The sequence below is a fragment of the Tyto alba genome, unplaced genomic scaffold, assembly GCF_018691265.1.
Source record: "Tyto alba isolate M040663 unplaced genomic scaffold, T.alba_DEE_v4.0 Super-Scaffold_29, whole genome shotgun sequence".
Classification (NCBI taxonomy): domain Eukaryota; kingdom Metazoa; phylum Chordata; class Aves; order Strigiformes; family Tytonidae; genus Tyto; species Tyto alba.
Window position 1 is genome coordinate 10,721,938 of NW_024881303.1, and position 25,186 is coordinate 10,747,123.

The 25,186-nt window shown below is 39.0% G+C and overlaps 1 protein-coding gene across 1 annotated transcript in view; it reads right to left on the reverse strand.

Moving 5' to 3' along the window:
- Window positions 1–24,585, reverse strand: part of ADSS1 (adenylosuccinate synthase 1) — a 28,393-nt gene extending 3,808 nt beyond the window's left edge. Inside the window, exons 1-12 of the mRNA XM_032981659.2 lie at window positions 24,296–24,585; window positions 11,977–12,079; window positions 10,504–10,566; window positions 9,717–9,767; window positions 9,308–9,374; window positions 8,062–8,169; window positions 7,631–7,712; window positions 6,540–6,666; window positions 5,218–5,372; window positions 3,907–4,031; window positions 2,186–2,283; window positions 881–1,030 (exon numbers count right to left, since the gene is read on the reverse strand). Coding sequence (XP_032837550.2) covers window positions 881–1,030; window positions 2,186–2,283; window positions 3,907–4,031; window positions 5,218–5,372; window positions 6,540–6,666; window positions 7,631–7,712; window positions 8,062–8,169; window positions 9,308–9,374; window positions 9,717–9,767; window positions 10,504–10,566; window positions 11,977–12,079; window positions 24,296–24,478 — 1,312 coding nt within the window. The 5' untranslated portion in view covers window positions 24,479–24,585. The remainder of the gene's footprint in view (window positions 1–880; window positions 1,031–2,185; window positions 2,284–3,906; window positions 4,032–5,217; window positions 5,373–6,539; window positions 6,667–7,630; window positions 7,713–8,061; window positions 8,170–9,307; window positions 9,375–9,716; window positions 9,768–10,503; window positions 10,567–11,976; window positions 12,080–24,295) is intronic.
- Between the last annotated feature and the right edge of the window lie 601 nt (window positions 24,586–25,186).

Here is a 25,186-nt window from a genome sequence, read left to right on the forward strand (position 1 = left end):
TGAGCAGCCACCACCAATACCATACTATAATTGTTCCGCTAGTTTTTATTACCCATGGATATAGAGTTGCCTGTAGGTGGGTCCCCTTTAGCCAAACCCACGAAGGCACTGTGGGTGGCCTCTGCACTGAGAACCAAAGAAATAAGGCAGGGGAGCTTTACTGACATATGCCATCACCCACATCTGTGTTCATGATCACACATGGGCCATTCAATGAGTTTCAGGCTCTGTTATCAGACGCTTCCTAATCCATGAACAGTACTGGCATTGGTAGTTTTAACTAGCCCATACTCCCCAAATGTGACATTTGTGCTGCTTTACAGAAAACAAAGCACACGTGACAGCTTTCTGAGTTTGCTACACTGGAAATTCCCTTCCAAATTCCACCATTCCTGCCATACCTAGCTCTTGGCACCTCTAGAGCTCTAGCAACTAGAGTTGAAGAAAACTGGATGGCTTAACTTTTATAGACTGATCGTGTTAAGATTCTCACTTTTCCAAAGTGGCAGACTTGTGCTGAAAAAAAGAGAAATCTGTGTTCAAAAGCAGGGATGCATTGCAGGAAATAGAGTGAAAGGACAACAGACTAGCTATGCACTGAAGCACGGTGCACAGATCCCGAAGTTTTCACTGACAGGCGGCAGCAGTTTGCCAAGAACAATACACAGTTACTTCTCCTCTGGTTAAATCCATGTCAGCAGCAGCTCGGAGCTCTCTGCAACGCTGCAGACCTGCCTGCAGAACCCCACTCTCTGCTGCTGCTTGGCAAGCCGTCACGTATCATCATCAGCCCAAGCACAGGCACCTCCACTGCCTCCTGCCCAAATCAAGACACTCCCTGCTGCAGTATCCTCGCACGCACAGCTACAGAAAGATTTACCTGGCACTCCAACATGGTTTTCCACACAGCGGATGTAATTCTGAGCCTTGGGTGGGAGGTCCTCCCATTTCCGTGCACCAGTTGTGTCAGTCTTCCACCCAGGCATTGTTTCATACTCCACTTCCACCTTCTGCAGTATCTCCTGATTGGCTGTGGGAGAACAATTTTTGTCACAGTTGATTTTAGCTGCTCCACCCTGAAAGAACACACCTATGGTTCCTGACCAACAAAGTCTTTTGACAACATTTAAAATCTGCTGTATGAAAAAAACAGTATTTCTACTGGTCGGTTCATTCATTCATTCTTAATTTAGATTAATTTCTAATACTTTGGAAGATAACTCTGATTCAAGAGGATCCAGGAATCGAGTTTATTTTTCTAAAAACTGTAGGATGCATTCTATGTTGTCAGAAGACTACACTATTATTTTTGAGGAAAAAAAATTATTTGAAGCTTACAGTAGTTTCATTTTTAGTTCAGATTTGCACCTAATAAAATACAAGTCCTCCAGTAGACAAGGCACTACTGTCTCCAACATTTTTATCTTTATATGACAGGGTTAAGTCGTGCTTGCTAAAAATTTAGATGTTTGCAAGCTTTTCCCCACTGGAATTCTCACTGTGTCCAGCCAGGAACTACCATCAGTGGTGGGAAAGCTGGCTGCTGCCAGCCCTCCCCAGGCTTCCAGAATCCCCCTTCTCAACAGAACAAATCCCTCCTGATGGCACAGACTATTACAGGTATCTTGAAAACATCATTAATGTAAGAAAAATACATATTATTACATCTTAAAGGTTTTCAAAATATACATTAATTCAATATTATACACATTATTAACCACAATGCTGTTGCTGTTAATTACAGTTATATGATGCTATACCATAGGCAGCTTTATTCTGCTTGCATCCATCTCATTTTTGCTCAGCTTAAGCACTGCTTTTACTTTACTTCATTAAAAGCTATTGCCAATGATACACAGTCACTGACTTGGGTCTTGCTGACTTTCAGATCCCTGGTGTTGCCAACAAAAAAAAGAAAATCTAATGGGACAAGATAGAGGCCCTAACACAAGATTTCACTTGCTATGAACTTTTTGCCATCATACACAGAGATGCAAGGTGAATAGAAAATGCTAACGTTCTGGTACAGCAGTCTTTACACTGATACTACAGTTCCACAAATTTCTACAGAATGTCTAGTAGAAAAAAGAACAAGCCTGATTTTAAAAAGCAAACACTCTTTCCCAACAGGTATCACTTAACAGGCAAGAAATAGGAAAATGAACACAGATGTTTAGCAACATACCTGGAAAATACGGAATTCTTTTTCCACCCAATTTGTAAGCAACACCGATTTTAATTTCATCAAGGACATCAAGAATATCCAGTTTTGTTAATGCCAAACTGTACAGAAAAACACCAGTTAGCGTTACACACATGATGAAGCTCCTCTTTAGTACTTTCCACCCGTATTTGTTTTTTGATTTCTTTTTCTAGTTTTGTATTCATAAATCCAGCTCAGGCAACCCAGCAAGCAGAAACACACAAATATATTAAACTCTGAACATTACAAATTGAATTCACACCTCTGGGATGAACAGATGACTGAGTTACTGAGACACATTTCCAAATGCCTGGCTGCTCGTACAGGTGCACAGTGTCCAGTTCAGCGCATGAAAATGCAAGCTGACTAAAGTGGCACCTGCTGGACTCTGTTTGGGTGCGTATGACAGCACATCACTTTATGCCACTACTAGTGATTTCTTCTGTTATTCCTACTGATTCACAACTATAAAACAGACTTATTTGCTAAATTACACTTCTAAAACAGACTTCACAAGCATAATATGGCTACTGAAGTCACGTATACAGTTCAGTAGGTAAGATCCCAGCCTGACTTTCAGTACCTAGCTGTGCTATCAGGGTTGTCAGTTTAACAAACTTTTTCATCTTTTGAATTAATACACTGGAACACAAAAATGGAACCTCAAGAAGACACTGTAGTATTGACTGATCAGAATAAAACCGCATTTTAAAAGTAGTCAAATTCTCCAGAAACAATATGCCAGACCTTGCTTGGTAAAAGTATGAGTAGCTAAGGATTTAGACAGGTACATGCATAGTAGTCCATGTTATACGTGTTCAGTAATGTACGACGAATGAAATGAAGAAATTAAAAGACCCTTTGGGAAAGAAGCGGCATAGAGTCTGCTCTTCAGCTTTTTTGAAGTTTTTATCTCCCTGTGCTTTTTAACTGGCACAGTTACCAGAGATGACATAGTTTTGTTGACAGAAGTGCAGTAATTGTACAGAACTGAAATGGAAGGAAAGGTAGCACCTTCCTAATAATATGTCCACATAAACTAGAGCTGTGTGAGTTAAAGCAAAATATAAATCCAAGTAAAAAAATATTTTAAAAACTCTTCTCATAAACTAATGAACAAAGATCACTGTTCCTTTTTAACGTTAGTAGTATGAATAATATTAAGTCTCAGTTTAGAAGATATTAAAATATCTGGGGTCATGTGTTTACATATATGAACAAGTTCACCTGAATGCACATGTAAGTCTACACTTTATATGAACAAAACTGTAATGAAAGTTCTGCAACTTTTTCTGACCATACAGAGTGGTAATTAGTTATAAATTAATGGCTTGTGAGAGTTACTAGCATTTTAGCATTACACATAAGCTAACGATGGCATTATGGTCTTGAACAGTTCCTTTAAACAGCCACTTTTCCTTTAAAATGTCAATTTAATATATATGTTGAGTTATAAAATGATGTAAGCAAAGTGAAAACATCATGAAAAAAATCATTGCTATGATGTTGTAAAATTACTTGATTTGAAAACAAAGTCAAAGGAATTAGTTATCATTAAGACAATTCTCAGTTGCCCATTGTGAATTACTTTATTGCTTAAAATGTAACACTCTACTGGACTTATATTAATGTTACCTACATATTTATTCTGCGAAGCACAAAATTATCACTTCCAAATGTAGCGCAAAATCTGTGATGCTTACGCAGTGAATCCGTTGATCATATGAGCATATTTCAAACTGACAAGATCTAACCAGCCACAGCGTCTCTTTCTGCCTGTAGTTACTCCCCACTCATGGCCACGGGACTGTAAAAGATCTCCAATTTCCTAAAAGGAGACAGAAAAAATGCTGATGGTATTTCACTGAAAACTAGCATGAAAACATACATAAATAAATATAGACAAATAGCACGAAAAAAATAGTTGTTCAATTCCAAGGCTTTTTTGTGGGAAAAATTAAAATAGAATTAAGTTTTATTGGAGGGGACACCAGCGGAGAATAAAGCCGCTCATGCACAGGATTTCTGTATTTCAATCACTAGCATTTCCAAAATACTTATTTAATATGACTATTTCATGTTCCAACGAGACATTTTTCTTCCTTCTTCATCCAATAGGAAGATTTCCTTGACAATTCAGTGCTGTTTTTCATTTTGTGTTTACTTTCTTCATCTGGTCTTTTGGCATCTATTGTTTTGGGGGGCAGGACTGTAAATGCTCGGGACAAAGATCAATGCTTGTACAATGTCTAAGTCAACAATCTCTTTGGCCATGCCTAGGGCTCTGAAGTTCTACTACAGTATGATACTGACAACGGTTCCTTTTGAGCTGGCAGTGTTTTCAATGTGTTAAAAATGAAGAAGAAAGAAACTTTACACTCATGATTCATAAAACTAAAGGATATCATTTGAGCCATTAGAGTAAGGATTTTAGTGACTAAGTTCTTAAATAAGATTTGGATCACTGACCTCGAGATTGCTGTGCGCACAGCTCATAATCAATACCCTGAGCTTTCTAGTTTCTTGATAACAAAAATACAATACATACTTTAAAAGAATCAAAATCTCTCCCCTTCTTTTTACTGATCAATTTGTGCATGACTAGCTGATGCACACATCACATTTGTTCTACAAATCACACAGAACACAGGCTGTTAAGCACAGAAGTTGTATCTTGTAATTGAAGCTTTCCTGTGATGCACTGACAGTTGCAGTCTCCAACAAACTCTCGCCACCGAAATGCACCTAGCAATATTACGTAAAATGATAAAATCTGTTTCCACGTTATTCCTTGCAACAGGAGTGTGGTCATTGTAACGTAACATCATCACACTCATGTTTCTCTCCCCTGAAGAAAAATACCTTAAGTTTATAACGTAGTTCTCCTCTCCATGAGTGCGATTGCTTGGCATTATTATTATGGTGTATATTTATCATTGGTATGCCCTTACCCCATTCCATTGACCTTATTTTTTGGCAACTGTATATACTGCATTTTGTAACATTAAACCTACATTAATCTGCTCAGTGGGGAAGGCTCCAATTCCCACCCGAGTAGTATATGCCTTCACCACACCATACACATCACCAACATGCTGGGGAGGAACACCGAGTCCAGTGCACACACCACCTACAGTGCAGTTCGACGAAGTCACGAAAGGGTATGTGCCTGCCAGAAAAACACAACAGCACAACCCTATTTCAGCAAGGATAAGAAACAAAGACTGATTTTCCTTAATGAGTTCAAAGGAGATTTTCACCTGTAAGCTTGACTTTAAAACTAAACTGAAACAACAGCCAAGGAGTGGGGCAAATACTTCTTACTACATGTCAACATTTTGCTTCTTTTAAAAGAACAAATAAAACTGTTTTTCCCCAAATTGCTTCTTCCTGTAGTGAATAATATGTATTTGGATTTCTAAAGCTCCGCAGAAGCCCCTCGAAATATTTTTAACACTCAAATAGCTGACATCCTGGTACTTTTTATAAGCATATTGTTAGTGAATAAGAAGTTCACACAGACAAATAAGAAAATATACTACTTTCTTATATGTAAGGAGGTATCAAGTATGTGCTACCTGTTGCAACATGTAAGTTTTTCTGCATTTGTCCTCAAACTTCCACTGAGGATTGCTCACAAGGGAGAAATTTAAAAGCATCTCAATACTACTGCCATTAGGCACTGCTGTGTAAAGCTCTTTTCACTGTGACATGTATCACAAAGTATTTCTGCTACACCCATGGAAAGCCAGGGGTAAAGGCCGCAGTCCAAGACTCCCAGTGCTCTCCACAGGTAGCTCTATCTGCAGAAAATTTTCTCTTAAGAGGTTATTCATGATCTCTACACTGTGACTCTGGATTGGAGAATCTCTCCAGTTCTTTATTTCATCTTCATGGAGACCTAAGTGGTTTAATTAGACTTTTGGTAAGAAAGCAGGGCAGAGATCATCTGAAAAAGCTAGATCTACAGGTTATCAGCACCAGTTTAATCCTTCTTCCACTGCAGAGGAGTTCTCAGCAGCACTGCAATGGGTGCCTGGAACTCATGGCAATGTGTACACACATTTAGAAGTAATAAAGACAGGAATCTCTAGAGTGAAATTTCAACTCGACTGGAATAAACTTCAGTAAAAACCAATATTTAAACTCTAAGCACTTAATCCTGTTAATGATACAATCTCTGGCTTACTGTGCTTTACTTTTTGGAGATTTGTTCCCATTAAAAGACAGACTATTTTGTTTCTCTATTTTCCCGCTGTTTGCAAAGCTGATATAAAAACAAATCAAAATAAAACTAATCTCTTAGGAGTCAAATTGAGTTTAGAATTTAACTTACCAAAGTCAATATCAAGTAACGCTGCATTGGCTCCTTCGACAAGAATCTTCTTTGGGGAGCCATGAAGAGCTTCGTACATAAAATACACACCATCTCGAACCATGGGTCTTATTTTTTCAGCATATCCCTGCAAATTTGAGTAGAAAAGTCAGCTTCCTCTGACAACAGCTGGAGGCAGGGAACACTGTGTTCACTTTTAAAACACAAAACATACAGATAACCCTAACACACCAGCTTCAGTAACTGTTTCACCTGAAAAATACAACCATTAGCTTATATTCTACTGAAAACGAATCCGTGTACTGAACCACTCACATAAGAAAACATTACTTGTTAGGGCATTAGAATGCCATAATTTCTCTGCACATAGATTTCTATTCACAGAGATATTGTATACCTACTCATTTTGTTGCTATAGTCTCTATATAGTGTGTCTATAGTCTAGGCACACTGAGAGTGGGACTTAAATATAGTGCAAGAAAAAGAAAGTCACTACTCATGAATATTAAAAAAATATCTTTAAAGGTAGGGTGTCAGCTCTAAACAGGTACCAGACAAAACTTGGGAAAGGTAAGAGGTTTTTTTTTCCATCCTCTTTTCTTACATATTCATGAAAGACGACGTTTTACCAGTGGTGGTTCTTAATATATTTATAAAAAGGCATTTTTCTTGTAATATAAGATCTTGAAACACAGCTTCTACAAGCTATCCTTCAATAAGCATGGAAGTCCTTCAGACAGACTAGATCAGTCATGGCTGGAGACTGCTAACTGCAAGTGTCATCTTGTGTTCTCTTGGCTACTTCAATAAAACAGTTATTTTATATCAAAGAAGTAAGATATTATAGAAGAATTGTCCATAAAATTTACTTTAATACTCACAATAAGAGAACATTCTCTTACATAGCATAGCTACTGCTTATTAAAAGATTTTACAATAATGAAGATACGCATTTTCTATTTAAATTAAGTAGTTTATTAAGTAGTAGTTTTGGTACACTTCATTTCACTTTCTTAATTAAAATAAATACTACTGTTTTCTCCTATACTTCCCAGGAAACTCAACAAATATTACAAGAGTTAAATCCTTACCTTTAACTTTTTCAGTTGTCCTTCTATATCTATGTCCAATGTGGGAAACATTGACTTGTACTGTTGTGCCAGATTTTTAAATCTGTAAAATATTGAAAACATACCTATGAAGAACACTCTGAGTTCATGGAACCCTTGGCAAGAACTCAGCTTATATTATACACAGGATATACTGAGAACTATAGGGAGAAAATACCCAGAACTTCTATACTTCAACCAGTGCATTTCCCAATGTACAAAATTACATTTTAAATTATGAGAAACTCTGTGAAGTACAGGAAATATACACACACATTCTTTCCAGTTTTCTTCTCCTTCTAGACAATTTATATACAAAATTCAGACACATATTTAAAAACATCTTCTTAAAAGCAAATCTGTCAGCCAAAATGTATCATTAGCATAATATTTAGAAATTAAAATAGTGGTACCTTGAAGAAAATTCATCAAAGTCAGAAAGGAGGTCACAAATTCGAAGACCTGTTCGTGCAGCTTTGGAAGAATATGTTGGTCCAATCCCTTTCTTTGTTGTGCCAATACTAAATCAAAAAGAAACCCCCCAAATGTATAAATATATGCAAAAATATGCTTTACGCTAAGTAATTTTGTTAAAGTTTTTGAATGTACCATATACTGGGCAGATCTGAGACATAAAAAAAGGACTAAAGTTGTCTAATAATAAATATATAGCAATGTCATATTTCAGTGGATTTGCCTAAATACTGCTAGTATTCATGGTATTCAGTAAAGCATTAAGACTTGAACGTGGCTGAGACATGCTTAGTTGAAACTATGTGCGTATATACATATATTACACAGTAATAATGTTTACCATACTAACCTGTGGTACTACTACATTCCTTACCACAAGCAATAGGAAACAAATCTCATTTTCACAGTTGCAGCACTGTCTATGGTTGTAAACAACAATCAGTTCTGTAAATGATCAAACTGGTTTCCTATGGCTTTGGCGTAATTCATACCATCTCTGTTCCTATGAACTGTGGATGCAGCCTTTATCTTGGTAAGGATAAAAATCAAACTGTTTCTCTGCCCACATGCCTATTTCCATGTGCATTTTAGAAATATAGTAATTTAAAGATCTCTATTTGTGTGTAATGTTTGGCTGAAATTGTCCAATGGGATCAAAACCAAAGAAACTAACAGAGATCAAAATACAGTGTGTTCACATAAACCTTTGTTCTTTCAGAAATAATGAAGTATGAATAGCTATATACTGTGCTAAAGTCTAAGATTAAAAATAAAATAGAAACTAATATCTCCATGAAGCATAAGTGAACATACAGTAAATGAATTCAAGTGTGGAAACTAATCGTGCCAACGCTTCAGGCCTGATTCAAAAGAACATCACTAATCTGATATCAAACTGGACTGGAAACATCATTTTAGCGGATATGGGTTTTGAGGATTTGGTAGAAATTTCAAAATGTCTCTATATGTTGCAAAGAAATAAAAGTAGAAATATGTAAGAATTCATACCCTGCCTTTTCAGTAATATCTCAGAGTTTGTTCACTGACACGAGCAGAACAGAGCAACAAAGTTAGTAATATCAGCAAGGCTCTTCAGAGATACATTGCATTTCTGTTTTCCAAAATTATACCAATTTTTCAAATTTGCATAATTATTAATGAAATGAAAGAATTTAAAATATTTACTTTTTTCCTTCTTGTGCTTGGCGTTGCACTTCCTGGAGCCCATCTACTGCCTGGTGAAAGTCAAACACTGCAATAGAAAATCAAATGGACATAGTGGGAGACCAAAGGAGAAAAACATTCTTTAAATCACAGACATCTATAATTTAAAGACAAAGTGCCCTTGTTATCATTGATAGTGCACAGGCCTCCTCATATGAAAACAGAGCAAGTACTCCCTACACACTGTGAAAACATGTAAAACATCACTCTTTAGTTGATACAAATTCCATTGTTATGCTTCAGATACACAACACACAAAGAAGTCATATTAGATCAAATACATGACTGCTCTGTGGAATAATAATGGAGCTTAGCACCATGAGCTAAGCAATCATTTCTGAGGTTTTTTCCCCCTTCAGTCATCGCTTACCTATATGTGCTCTATCTGATATAATCAGTCTTTTCTCCCAATCTTTTAAACCTGTCAGAAGATAAAAAGAAAAGTAGGATTTCAGCTTTGAGATTTGCCTTTAGTTTTTCTATGTCTTTCTTCTAGTTTATATTGCTTCTTGTTAAGAATAGATAAAACATAAGTGAATATCAAACATAAGCACTGTTTTTGTTAACAAACTTTTCTGGTTTTTTACCTTTTCAGCTTTCTCATTTTGGCGTGGACTAAGATACTCACTACTTCTTAATGCCAGAACACTGTGGCTTACATGGAATTCTTATTTTAAGGAAAGATTCTTGTTTAACTCACTATACAATAAATCACTTAGATTTCATTGTGCCTCAAAAAATAGAGAATTTCTATACACAGAAACATAAACCAATTTAAGATGTAAGAGACCTTAGCAGGTCATCTTGTCCAAAGCAGAACCAACTGAGTTTAAACTTGGGCACAGAAATGGGGACACAGAAACTCTGGGTTAAATCATCTCAGTTTGAGGTTAAAGGGAGCTTTGCCACACACTTCAGGATTTTATTTTCTATCTAATGTGGTATCAAATGCCATAAAACTCCCTGAAAGAAACATTAAAATATTGCTTTTGAAAATCTGTCTGAAGACAGAATTCAACTTTTAAATACTGTTTTCCTCATTATTTAAAATCCATAATGTGATTGCAGTGAATATTTAGGGTCAGAAACAAAGGCTTAAAAAACCCCTCAACCTGGCTGCCAATATAAAGAAAGGTTAAAAATTACTCGATACAAACCTTTCTTTTCATTCTTTTCAGCTTCTTCGAACAGGCCTGGTAAATGTATAACCACTCCATTACCTTTGGGAACATAAATGACTTATTTTAAACCAAGAAATAAAATACTTCTTCTTAGGATGTACAGCATGTAAACACTTGCTGTCTGAAATTTTATTTAAAAAGTAAGACTAAGTTTCTCACATTTCTCACAAAGTGATCTTGAGAACTTTTTGAATAAATCCTCATTCTGGGTAAGCAGCTACAAGCCTGCTAAAATCAGAAAAACCAGAGCTTGCTTGTTTCAGATGTGAATGCCGGGCCTGCTCCAAAGCCAGCTGAGGTAAGCGGATTCTTGTCTTTGTTTGTGGTGGACTTTGCACCACGACTTCAGCCTCAACTGTTCACTGCTAAAAACTCAAAAGATGTCCGTGGCCTTACAGCAGTGACAAGCTTGTGTGACAGTATTTAAATTTTCTTCAACATTCACATATTTGTTTTAAAATCAGCTCAAAGTAGTGCTGTAATACATTAGCAATGCCTCCTCCCTGCTTTTGAGCTACAATATAGAATCCACAAACACTACAGAGTGTTCCTGATGGGATGTGGAGGATTAGTGATGTAGTGGGCTGGAAACACCTGCTGCTTCCTTCTGGGGAACATCAGATATATATGCAAGAGCCAGTCTCAGCCTAAATTTAGGATAACTTAAGTTATAGTCTTTATAAACTGACAAGAGAGTAAATCTGAAAGTAAGACAATCCACCATATTTAGCAGAGAGAAAAAAATGTTTCATATATTTCAATCATCTGTTTGGAAATTATCAAATGGAAGAAGACAAACTCCATGTCTCACTAAAACTTACACTCATTTCTTGCATATCCTGTATGCATTTTTACTGTCAGAAAGAATCTTAATTTTGGACAAGTAAAAGGCTTAAATTTGCCCACCACTTAAATATGAGTTTAATGCCCAGTAAGCAATGCAAACTTTTTTGTATTTACAAATATCTTTACATCATCTTGAATAGCTGGTAACATGAACAAAAAGGAGACTGTACGATAACTTTCCAAGCAGAGCCCTGTATCCTGGGGCCTATTTCTGGAAACTCAGTAAAGAGATGCCAGAGATAATTTATATTATCTAACAAGTGCTGGGGTTCATGTCCTCAAAGAATAGCACATATACTTCTGAAAGTATAAAAGGAGTGGACAAGTAGAGGGTGGGATCCAAACTTGTACCATGAAGTATAAGAAAGAGCAACATGATAGAAAGAGGAGGTTCTTATTTTCAGTTTTCTAGAAGCAGAAACTAAACTGACACTGAAAATCGAGTAACTCTCCATGTTAAAGCAGCAGTGAAATAAAAGTCAAACAGCTGAAGCTAAAGAAAATTCAACTGACAGTCACCTATATGGGTTTTTTTGCCTGCTACTATATAGTTGCAGCTACCCACCATGTAATGTTATTTAATAAGTTCCAAAATTGTCTTACCAATAAAAGAAATTGCCTTTGGATTAATGATGCCACTAGGAAATAGGTGAAAATCATATTCTTTCCCATCAACAACCACAGTATGGCCTGCATTATTCCCACCCTGCAACAGAAAGAAACACCTGAAGATTAATGGTCTTACACCACCATCTTAAACTCTCAGCAGATGATTTGACAAGATCATCTTTTTTCTGTTTATACATTCACATCTTAGGTCACTGCTTTCTCCACCTTACAGTTTCTCGAGATGCTGTTATTACTGTAACAAGGGCTCAAACAGCACAGTCAGGGGGCTGAAGGACTTCAGCAGCACTGTGTACAGTTACAAAGCAGAACGACATCATGGATTTAAGGCAGGACTGGGGCAGAGCAAAGGTAAATGCAGGAGTGGTGGCAGAAGCTAAAAGAGAACTGAAAGGTTCTGGGAACAAAACTGGATTGAACTACCACTCATGGAGTCCATCCCTGACATGCCCACACAAACCCATGCTTTTCAGGCATCTTCTCTGCACGGACATTTCTTTGGGTTTAAGCCTACAACGCCCAATCCTTCCTTTTGAATAGAAGCTCTTCCTGCCTGCCCACCCACAAATAGCTACAGCTTCTCTAGGTGTTCAATACGGAACCTCTGTATAATGTTGGGAGCATGTGTAGTCTTTGCAGCTTCACAGAATCTCCCCGTCACGGGATGATCTTCCCAGTTAACACCACCACCACTTACGCAGTCTGCTACAGTTCACACCTTGTACAACCAGCTACCAGACCTGAGCTGGTATTTTCCTCAAAAACCTTATTATTCACAAACAGCTTTAAAAGCAAATGATAGGACAACACACAAACTTGGGAAGAGGTGAGTAAATCAAGATCATGAGTTGATTTAACAGAAACAATGAAGAGTTTTAAAAATTAAAGGCCCAGTTTCCTCAGCAGGCTTAATGTTTGTTGCTCTTCTATCATGATGTAATTTTTTCTCCTACTGGTAAGGCTGGGAAATCTGACTACTTGTCTGCTCTGGTGCTACAGTCCTTCTATTTTCCAAAATTATTACAAATCTTTGTGGATTTGATATGAGGTCTGAATGATGTAGAAGTTACTAGAATGAGGGCATCTACTGGAAGAAGAACTGAGACTGTCACAGGTAATTTGCAAATAATGAAGTGCATTGGCTGAATGAGTGAAGTTGTTATATGAAAACAGTCATTTGTAAAAATAATATAACACATGTTCTTCCAGAGTTTCATTTACTCTTCATTTACTCATTTGCCCATTTGTCTGCATGTAATATACAGGAAAATGGCAAATAACATTCCTTTAAAATGTGGATATATGCTGAACCACAACATTAAGAAAATAAAAGCTATGGGTTATTAAAAAAAAAAATAAAAATCAAGTTTTTCAAGCAGTGTGATGGAGGAAAACATTAATAAATATGCCTTTAAATGTGACAAAAGTAATTCTCATGTTCTGGAAGATGTGAGCTCACCAATGAATTTTAAACAGATAACCTGCTAAGGGAGAGCTGAGTAGGAGTTGTAGCCAAAAAACTGGTGCACGCACAAATTTCATTTGATTTAGCAAACTGCTGGGTAGCTCATACTTGGGCTGGGAAGGACTCCCAACTGTCTTGCTAATGCACAGACACATGTGAACGTTAGCATTTACTTCAATCTGGATCCTCCTTACTGCTCCTGCACTGTTTCCAACATTTTCAGTAGCACTTGTGTCCCTTCTGTTGGGCCACTTTAGTGACCCTAGTAAATCTGTATCAAATGCAGGAAACGCACCAGGTGCAGGTGATCAGAGCTATCAATTAGGGCAAACTGCAGCAATTAAGTGGGACTAGAAAACTAGGAAGTATTAAGCATGCCAAAAACAACACGGTAGTTATCTTACTATAGTAGTAAAAAGACCTAAATATTATTTAGGAAGCTTCCCCCGCCAGGGAGCACACAAAAATTCTTCCTTTGAGGCACTGCCTAGATACAGCAATACTTGTTGACTGTGCAGCCATGGCTGTTATTCTTCATATCAGCTATATTAAAGTTTCAGAGTGCATAAATACTTGTTTCTAACCGTATTTAGTAGGTGTTACTCCACATTTAAATCGGGCACCTAAGTTAAAAATAACTTTTGCCGAAGTCATTCATAGCCTGCAGTGGAAAATTAGCATTCAGCCTTTTGAAAGTACCTACATTGCTTAACAAATCAGGTTTTATTAACTTTTAAAGTGCTAGAAGTTGAGGCTCTATTAACAGCATTAAATATGTATAATTTCAATATATTTTGCCTAAGGGATGCTCTGTTACCTTGTCGGCAAGATATGACTCCTTTCTTCTAAAATCTAGCAGACCACCAGTAATGTGGTGTAAATTCAACGACCTAAAACACCTGTCATTCCAGGTTGGAAAACAGTCTAAGTTAATAGAGCTGCAACATATCATTTTCATGAGTTAAACAAAAGGAAACATACTGGGCGTTATTTTCAGACCAGAGTAATCCTACATGGTGAGGTTTGGAGTTATTTAAAAATTATTTTTAAAGAATGTTTAAGTTAAGACTCAGATAAAAACTGGATTTCTTCTGGAAGATTTTAGTCTATATTTTCAGACTTCTAATAATCAAAGTGTAAAGTTAGATATTGTCCCAATACCAGAGGGAGGTAGAGGAACTGAAGCTACCTCAGAAAACAGCCTGTTTTTTTTCAGTATCTTAGTTTATGTAAAAGGAAAATACATTTCCAAGTTTTTTATGTGCTAATCCACTTAAGGTATTGGATTCTTGCACCAAAGTGATGTACTTCAATTACTATTCCATAATATGTGAACACAAGAACTGCCATCAATATACTAAACTGAGAAGCTATTACATCTTACCATGTTAACAACTGTGCGCTGGTATAAACACTACCTTCCAGGGAATTAATAATTACTATGAATAGTTGGCAGAGGAGAACAGTCTTTATCTTTTTAGTAGAACTCAAAAAGAAGATGACGAAATGAATCTACCATCCAAAGTGCTCAGCCATTTAAAGGCTGGCATTTTGTTCTGTATTGTTTTTAAAATCATCTCTCTATTCGCTGCAGTTGAAACATCCCAAGGCAGAAAGACGATTTCTATTCAGAGCAGCAATGAGACTGTTCAGCAGGAACTCTTTCCTCCCAGCTGGCCTTATGATACATGTCTGAATAGAAATGAAATGTGTCCTGATGCTCAGATCTGTGCCTGCTCTTGCCAGCCAGGTAGCATGCAAGTGACTGCATCCTGTGCATGTAGGAAGAGCGTTCCCAGATGCTCTGCTGGTTTCCACTGGTTAGCAAATCTTTCATTTGCTCAGTGCTCCCCACAGTGACCAAACATAACAAGACTAACTTGATTGATATGAAAAAAATCATCAGAGCACATACAAAATGCCTTAAAGCCTGGGGATAGTTTCAAACTATGACTAGAGGATGAACACAGAACAGGTATGTTTCTGATGGGTTTCACACTGATCAGTTCTCATCCTTTTCCAGTTAGCAATGTTAAACAATGCAACGGGGGGAAAAAAAAAAAAAAAAAAAAAGAAACTCATTGAAGATCTGCAGCTGACACAACTATCTTTTGAGTGGTGTACCAGCAACACGCAACAGTCTGAGCTCCTGAGCCAACTGGTATATGCCGTGAACGTATAAAATGTAATGACCAGGTTTAGAATAAATGAATTGGAAACAGAAAGCTAGTCCAAACTTTAGATGGGCGATATCTATGCTAGGAAGCATGTGAAGGTGTCTGACCACAGTTTCAGCGCTGGCTGATATGCCTAAGGCAAACCTCACACGGATAACTGGGAATATCAAGTAGGAGTAGAGAGATTGTATTACCTCTCCTTTTGGCAGTGGTGCAACTGCTACTAGAATACTGTGTCCTTGGTACACGGACAAGATTACAAAATGAACCCCTCTGGTATTATAATCTATGAATTGGAATACCAGCTACAAACCAGGAGTTTGGGAAGTCTGCATCTGAAAACAAATGCTATGATTCCTGTCTATCTCTTTTCATTGTAGGCGTCCCAGCTCTACTAATTCCATCCATTGATGAAACAAAACATTTTCTGAAATTCAACTGCATCTGTAAGCCAAATACCTCCCATCATACTATGAAACAGACTATAAAATATTTCAGTTTGCTTATCGGGATAGAGTAATTTTCTTACATTTATAGCATTTCTGAATAAACAAGAAGGAAAACTGTTACATAAATTGTTTATTCTTTCTTTTTACAATTTAATTAATGATGGCTATTTCTACCTTATGTTAGCAACTGCCTGGAACTAACTTGAATAAATGTAGCTAATAAGTGCTACCAGGATAACTGGCTTTGACATGGAATTTACAGTATAAATCCTTTGCCTTTCATGGTACTCCTCTTGATTCACATCATTGCAAATAAGTTTAGAACATCATTGGTTCAAAAAAAAAAATCCAACACACAGACAAATGCAAGGCATTAACTGCTTTGAACACTCAGAACCTCAGTCACAATGTCACAAAATCACCTGCGCGTGAAAGCTTTTGTCAGATGACTGAATGTGCTGTACACTCCAGTCAGAGGGGTGCTGCCGTATGTTCTTGTTATAGTTTCCTTTACTGGAAGTTTTTGTCCCTAATTTTTCCAGTTAAACTATCGCCTGATAGCACTCAGCTCACCCCAATTCAGTTCCAAGAAGTGGATCATAACTTTAACCCCAGCCATTGGAAAGAGCTGGGTTGGGGAATAATCAGAAGTATGATTAGACCAGAACTAAGGAAGCAGTGATTTTTAAAGTTATGGTGGTAACAAAGAGCTGGAGTGAGCTACAAGTATTTATATCCTGACACCAATCATCATCAGCAAAATCTCATTTGTCTTGCTCATCTTCCCAAAGAGTATGTTTGCAATAACAGTTTCAAATAAGAACAACTCTGGCACAGAAGTGATATGTCCGATTCCTGAATCTGTTCAAGTGTGTTCCTGCTGCGTCCCTCCTCACTGTCTCACAGAATGACCAAAACCCACAGGATCCCACCTTCCTAATTAAAAGTGATCTCTTCAAAAACTCCTGAATTCCCATGGAAGGAGACCTTCTAAAGCTTAATGAGATAATTAGTATAATTATAAACACAAGCACTGTTGAGAAGAGCTGAACAAAACTCTTGACCTTTTAAAGAAATGTATAAAATTATTTGTAGCACAAATATAAAAAGCCTGAAGCTTGTATCATATTTTGCACTAATATAGTATTTTTCCTTTATTACAAATGAAAAATGACCCTAACTTATATGGATACCTTCGTCTTCCTAGGTATCTGAAAATGCAAATTGAAAAGCAAGGTCTAATTCAGCTCAGGTTTTAAGCAGCAGTCATCCTAGGCAAACTAGACACTCTTAAACACTAGTTATTTTCTCCCAAACTGAATTTAAGTTTTGTCAAACCACATAAAAACAATTGACTATGACTGACCATTACAACAGAACACACACTTAACTCTAGCAGAAGATGTAAAGAAAATAACAAATTCAAGTTATATTGGTAGAAAATGCTACAGTGGAAAAAGCATTCTGACCAGTGTTAGCAGAATCCTAAAACAAAGGAGATGAAGTATGAAAAATCTAGGCATGTCTGCTCATCTTTAGTCCTCTCTTCTGAAGAAGTATAGTCATGTCCCTGTGGGAAGTAATATGATCCAAGGATATGAACATAATTTTTCTTATATCTGTAAACAATTTAACAACAGCTAGTGAGTTACAACACGAATGAAATAGAACAGATGTCATTTCAGCTTAATTTTCAGCTGCTTTCTTTTGATGCATGTGGAGGATATTAAATTCATCAGGCTTTATAAATGGGATTGAAAATTAAGCTTGCTTTCTTATGGAGATTTGGAAACTTTAAACCTGACCTTCTCATACAGTATTTATAATCCTGGTGGTCCTGAGATGATCTTGCTGATGCCCAGAGAGGATAGTTTAAAATAGCAATGTCACCAAGTTGTTCTACAGCCTAAAATGATACAGTGTAGCATGTAAGTATATATACACAAAACAAAAAATAACATTTTGATAAAATACCCTGTGACAGATTTCTACAAAAAAAGAAAATCAATTTTGGAAGGATGGAATTCTCTATTTTAGCTAAAGAAACCACTCGCATTTAATGAACCCTCTCCTTATTGAACAACGAAATAAAATCTACTTGCTTTTTTGCAGGGGATCTTGCAAAAAATGACTTGGAAAGGTATATGTCTGTATGAAGGTACATGTACATGCAAATGGGATTATCAACCTTCCCAAACAGTAGAAAAATCAGAAATTACAGTCCTCCAGTCACTACACACTCATGACTCCGAGGTCATCAATCTCTTCACTGAAGATCATCAAACACTAACTCATCAGGAGATTAAAGTCTTTACATACTACTTTGTCCTGTATGGAAAAATTACACTAGATACCAGGGTTAAATCTCACTGAAAGGAGAGCAACACGATACATGCACAGAGAAAAACAGTAGTCAACAAGCCCCTGTAACTCCACGTAAGCACCGCATAGCACTGCCCTAATTTAATCCCTGTTGCAAGCCTTTCCAGCAGCCCGTGATCAATAGGGACAGTCACAACAACGTGTGGCTGCCTTGCCCGGCCATGTCAGCAGCACAACACAGGAACAAAGGGAAACACCCAGTCTTGCACCTAAACCACTGAGAAAAAAATCCCGCCCGGCATTTCTGCCACGTTTAGTTTCTATTATTCGATCACTTGCCCACTGAATATTCTTTGGCATTCCTCAAAGCACTATTTACAAGATTTATGGTATTTACTTTGCATTCATTAAACACTAGAACAAGGAAATAAGGAAACTGGCAGTAACACGCAACAGTTATTTGTATTGTAAATGTTGGGCACATCACCCTTTCCTAGATTGCTCTCCAATGTCGGATGGTATCTCAAACCCAAAACATTGCTAGGCTTTTCTTACTGTTTAGCCCCTCTCAATTTTGTTAACATCCACTACTTCAGGAAAACTAGGCATTCAACAGCCTCAGTGTATGACTTTGTTAAACCTCTTTGGTCCAAATGACTACAAAATACTCAACCACCAAAGGCCTTAACAGCAAGTTTTTCTGTTACCTTCTTCAACCTCCTTAGCTTTTCTCCAGTATTAACGTCAACTATAATTTCTGTCCATCTGTCTCAAAAGATCATATGACCCCTTTTTAAAACCCAAGCCATTCTTTACTTGAAAGCATACTGGCTTGGATAGAGAAAATATTTTTAGAAGTGACTGCATATTTAGTGCAAAGCACATTAATATGAAAAGCTTAATGAATCTAATAACAGCTCTTATTGCAATCACATTCCTACAATTTGGCTTTGTTTCTTCAGTGCCAGTTCTTAAGAGAATGCTAATAACATCAGGCATCTTGTTTCCAGACACTAGAAGTGTCACAGGTCTGACACATCCAGCATTGGCATGGACAACAGTGGAACACCGGTGACAAATGAAGGTTTGGGAAAAAAAAAAAAAAAAAAAATTAAAAACTGTCATGGACTAGTCACTGCTGCTGAATCATTGTCACTGTTTTCAGTGTGAAGTGAGGAAAAGACACACATTTGTGCCACAACTGTTTTACCAATCTATTCAGTAATTGAGATCAAACCCACTGCAGGTAATGATTATTATCACATGAGCTCTATTAATTTACTAGCAACTTTTTTTTTTTTTTTTTGTATCTTTCACATCAAGCTTTCCTCCCCTTCAAATTTCTTATCAAATTGTTTATGGGGCATTTTCCTACAGTACTTTTGGATGTTTTGTTGAAAAACAATTTATTATACAAGAAAACTTAATCAGGAAAGGCAGAATTGTTTACGCTCCATTACAACAGGAATTCCTAGACATTCTTAGCACACACCTCAATTATAAAAGTGTCTCATGAGTAACTTACCGTTATTGGCAAAGATACATGGTACTTCTCCTGCCATATATGACAATGCACGCTATTTCCTTTTCCATTCACACCCATACAGAACTGTACAGTAAACACGTTCAGTTAAAAGTTACTACAAATGTGCCTTACGTAATCTGAGTTTAAGGAAACAGCTAGAACTGTATGACCACCAGCTGTCCTGTTAACTGTGAACTTACTACAGCAGCTCTATACATGACTTTTGGGGAACAGATCTAGTTTAAGCGGTGCCTCTGGAGGCACATCACCTCAGCAGTTGTGACAGCTGACTATTTGATTATGCTCCAAACCAGATATGAGAAATTATCCAATGAAAACCCATTTAGGTAAAACCAGCCACAAGCTCTAGTTTTGAAGGTAGTCATACAACAATATATGAGATGTGAGAAATATACAGCCGGAATGAGAGCTGCCACTGAAGAAACCATGATGAAGCCATGTTTGGAACAATGCCAAACCTCTCTTCATTAGTAGATGTATCCAAATTACTTAAGCTTACATTAGGACTTCTTGTTCTATGAGAGCGTGCTAAAGAGACGAGGTAAAAAGTGAACTTCCTGCTTTTTTTCCTGATAGTCTATCAGTTAAAAGCTTTAAACAAATGCAAAACCTGGTTTTAAAGGAAACCTCAAAATGAAACATTTGCAGTTGAACTCTTTGATTGTACCCTTCCCTGAAAATACACCAAGGATTAAAAGCACTGCACAGCACAATGTGACAGTTCTATGGCCCAGGAGGCCACAATAAGAAAGAAATACTAGCTTCCGTGGTTCTGCTTCAGAATGCCTTTGCTTGCTGAAAGAGCAACCGAGGGGAAAAATGTGCTTTATGTTCTCCATTAATAACCCAAACTTAGACAAACCTACTCAATTTCTTAACAACCCTGAACTGTCTGTTGTTATTAGTTTATCTGGAAGAACCTTTTCTGCTTGTTTACATGGGCATGTGTGCCTGTGTATCTGGTATTTTAATGAAAGCAGCCTATGAAAAGTTTTGTTCAGTATCATCTACAAGAATATCCAGAGATCTTTTACCCTAATTGAAACATTCTCTTTCACAAGGAATGCTTCAAGTATACAGGTGAAATTAAATATATTATTTTAGGTGAACTGATTTAACATTTAAATTATGTCACGTATTTCAGTGTCGCTAATGTGAAAAATTAAGTGAATTAGGGCATGTACCTAATCCATGTAGTCTTAGACTGTGTGTAAGTACTGAGAAAGACTAAAACACCATGATCAACAAATTAAGACTCCAATTCATGAGAAATTAAATTCTAAAATCTCAAGAAGATTAAAGGGGCAAGGGTTTTAATGCAGATTTTTCTTTATTTAACATATTTTGATGCTTCCCTTGTGCCTATGAAGAACTTCCTACTCCCATTTGCTCGCTTGCCTTTCCAGTACCCCAGCAAATACTTCATTTCCTCTGTAGCAATCTTGCTGTCACAGATTTTTCTCAAGAAATCAACACACTAAAAATACTTGAAAACATTTAATGAAAATTATTTCCTTCCATAGAAATATTAAGGAACGACTATTTTGAAAAAGCTCTCCAATCTCAAATTTCACCCTGAATTTAAATTCCTGTTCAGGAGTAGGGGGGGACCCCACCTTTTTAAAAAGGTTAGCTCAGAGTATCCTACCACAATGAAGAATTAATCTAACCAAGACATTATTTTAAAAGACATGAACAACCCCCTTTCAGACATTAATTCTCTAGTTTTATTTGCTTTCATTTTGCTGAAGACTAAAACAAGCTGTTGAACACCATTTCCATCAACATCTCAGAAAAACTGAGTGAACAGGACATCAGGAAATAATGTCAAACACTGTACTCTAAACCACAAAAAATTCCTGATGGAACTTTTTCTGACATTTTCTCTCAAGTCTTTAATAAGCATGACATTCAGTGTTTCTTGTTTAAGCAATGTCTTCTAGTACACAAGTGCTATTGCACTGAAAGTTTTTCTTAGTTTCTAGTAGGAACGTGAAGCAAGCAAGATTCTGGTCCGAATGCTGATGTTTCCCACAGCAGTGCACAGCATTAATGAAGTCCCTTTCAAACTGATTATGCCTAGAAATTAACAACCTACGATTATCACACTGAAAGTATTCATCAGTACTGTTCATATGCTTAGATAGGTGCGTATCTTTACTAAACCTTAACAGTCCCATCTGAGTTCTAACAGAGGCAAAAAATCACACACCATTATCTACTTTCATGATTGGCTTTGAAAGGATGAAATATTAAATTATCAGAACAGGAAGCATCCTCAGAATTGCCAAATGCGCAAAAACTCCACTGAAGTATTGAAAAAACACTCCACTTCTCATCTAAGTTGTGTAATTTTTCCTACTCAAAAGTGAATCATCACTCGTATTTTCTCTTTCAAACGTTTTATATTCTTCCCTAAACTCTAATCCTGAAAACAATTCCATTAAATCAGTGTATTAGTAATCCTATTGTAGTCTCATACACATGGTGTGTGTGCGCATGTATCGGCAAACACTATCCTGAAAAGAACCCAGAGCTCTTCTAGATCCACCTGCCTTCCACCCATCCCGGTCTCATCATCAGGCTACAGAAAGACAACCCAGTTGGGCCCGGCAGCACATTAACCACGGGCTAGATGGCTTAGATGGTTTAACACACTAACCCTTCTCGCACACTCACACACTGAGTCCTGCATCCTTCAAACGGTTTTCTGAGGCTGCACCTGGGGCCAGGCTTGCAAACTGCGTCTCTGGATGGACAGCAAATCCCTCCTGAAAGCAGCCTCAGGGCATCCCTCAAAACTGGGTCTAAAAAGAACCAATACGACTTTTTGCAGTAATACTCCTAAACCCATGAGAAAGCACTGTTTGACTGGGCCCTAGTTGAAACACTCCTCCTCAGCTAAAACTTTAAAATTCAGTTTTCTCACCAAAGCAATTACGAGAGCTGTGTTTAAATTCCTAGCAACACTTTTTTTTTTGGGGGGGGGGAGGGAGGGGGGGGGAAGAAGGGGGAAATAAAGACCGAAAACCAGCTGCAGTCATGATAATACATATTCATTAGCTAACTTTTGCAAGGAAACTTCTCCCCAAGGTGCTTTAAGATCTTGGGAGTTTAATGTCCCAACTGAAAATATTTCCTCCACCTTCTAAATATTTAACTTGCATGACAACCTTATTTACATAATATACTTTATTACAGAAATGTCCTTGTGTTTATCATCTCACATTCAAGGATATCTGTAGCTTTTCAGTAGCTATCAAGCACTTTAAAGCAGAATAAATTTCATGGTACATACCAACTGAACTGAACTAAGCTGACTACTCATTAATGCGGTCCCATAGTTTACAGGGACAACCGAACAGATTATTAGCTGTATTGGTCTAATATGTTCATAATTGATGTTTGAAAACAGTTGTTTTAGAAATTATTACTATTATTTGGGATCACCTTTGTGTCTAACTTGGTTCACAATAGGCAAATAGATAGTTTTAAGAATACTTGCATGATATTCAATTCAAAACCATATATAAGCAAAGGCACGTAATATATTCCGTTTTCACCAAACTGTTTAAATCTTATATTTTTACATAACTTTTTTTTTTTTTTCCATTTTACTCCATTTTAAAATACTTTTAGAATAAAGTTCCAGGCATTTTACAGGGCACACAGCCTCCCTATGCAGAAGAGCCCCTGCAGTAAAACTTTGCAAAACTCCCGACGTTTATTAGCAGCTGGTATTCAAGCCAGCTCGTGTCGTGTTGTTGGATATTTTGGGGTGGTTTGCTGTTTTTTTTTGTTTGTTTGCTTGTTTTTTCTCCCGGTGGAGGAACAAGCCCGGAGACATCAACCCCCGGACACGCAGCCTGGCGAGCAACCGAGCCCACCCCAACCCCCGGGGCTTCGCTTCCCAAAACAACCCAGCGCCGGGAGCGCCCCCCCCCCCCCCCCCCCCCGGCACCTCGGGATCTTGTGTCGCTTATCGTGTGGGGTCAGCTATTTATATTTATAGTTCAGGGCTTTTTCTTTCCGAGTGGCCTTTTGAGGCGCAGATGGGGAGGGCTGGGGGGGGGGGGGGGGGCACATGGCTGCCCACCGGGGCACACTCGCGTCCCGCCGCTCGCTCGCTGGGGGAGCGGGGCCGGGGGGGAGGAAGGCGGCGCGGGGAGGGGACGAAGAAAACCAGCACCAGCGAGGAGCGGCAGAAGGTAGAGGCGGAAGGAAACAGGGCGGGGGAAGGAAGAGCAGCGCGGGAGCGGACCCGCGAGGGAAGGGGAGCGGGGGGCGAAGCGGGGCCCGGGGAGGCGGCGGCGGGCCGAGCGGGCCCAGCACCCACCTGGCACCGGCACACGATGTCCGACTCGGTGGCCAGCAGGTCCACCACCTTGCCCTTGCCTTCGTCCCCCCACTGCGCCCCCAGCACCACCGTCACTTTGTTACCGCCCGGCTCGCTGCGCGCCCGCTTCAGCCCGCCGCCGGGGTGGCCGCTGCGGTCGTTGGAGGCCCGGGTGCCCGACATGGTGGCTCGGAAGGAGCGAGGGCGGCTCTGGCTCTGGCTCTGGCCGGAGCAGGAGCCGCTGCCGCGCCCAGCCCCCGCCCGCTGCCCGCGCCGCCCGCCGCCGCCCTTTAACGGCGCCGCCGCCGCCCGCCCCGCGCGCGGCGCGCTGACGTGCGCCTCGCGCCGTCCCGCCGCCGCCCCGCGCCGCCGGGCTCGCCCGCCCGCCGACGCCCCCCACGCGCGCGCGGTCCCCACGCACGGCGTCTCACGCGCGCACGCAGGCCCGCCCACCCCCACAGTCCTTCACACACGCACAGAGTCACCCCGCAGCCGTCGTGTCTCCCCCACACACACACGCAGTCTCACAACACACAGCAGTCCCCGCACACGCACACGCAGTCTCGCACACACATGCAGCCTCACCCCCCCCCCACAGTCCTCACACACACGCGCAGTCTCACGCACACGTGCAGTCTCACCCCCACAGTCCCCACAGGCGCACACGCAGTCTTACACACACACACAGGCTCGCACACCCCCACAGTCCCCACAGGCGCACACGCAGGCGTACGCACACATGCAGTCTCACGTGCCCCCACAGTCCCCACACACACACACACGACACACACATGCAGTCTCACACACCCCCACAGTCCCCACACAAGCACACATAGTCTTACACTCCCACAGTCCCCCCACACACACACGCAGTCTCACACGCCCCCCCAG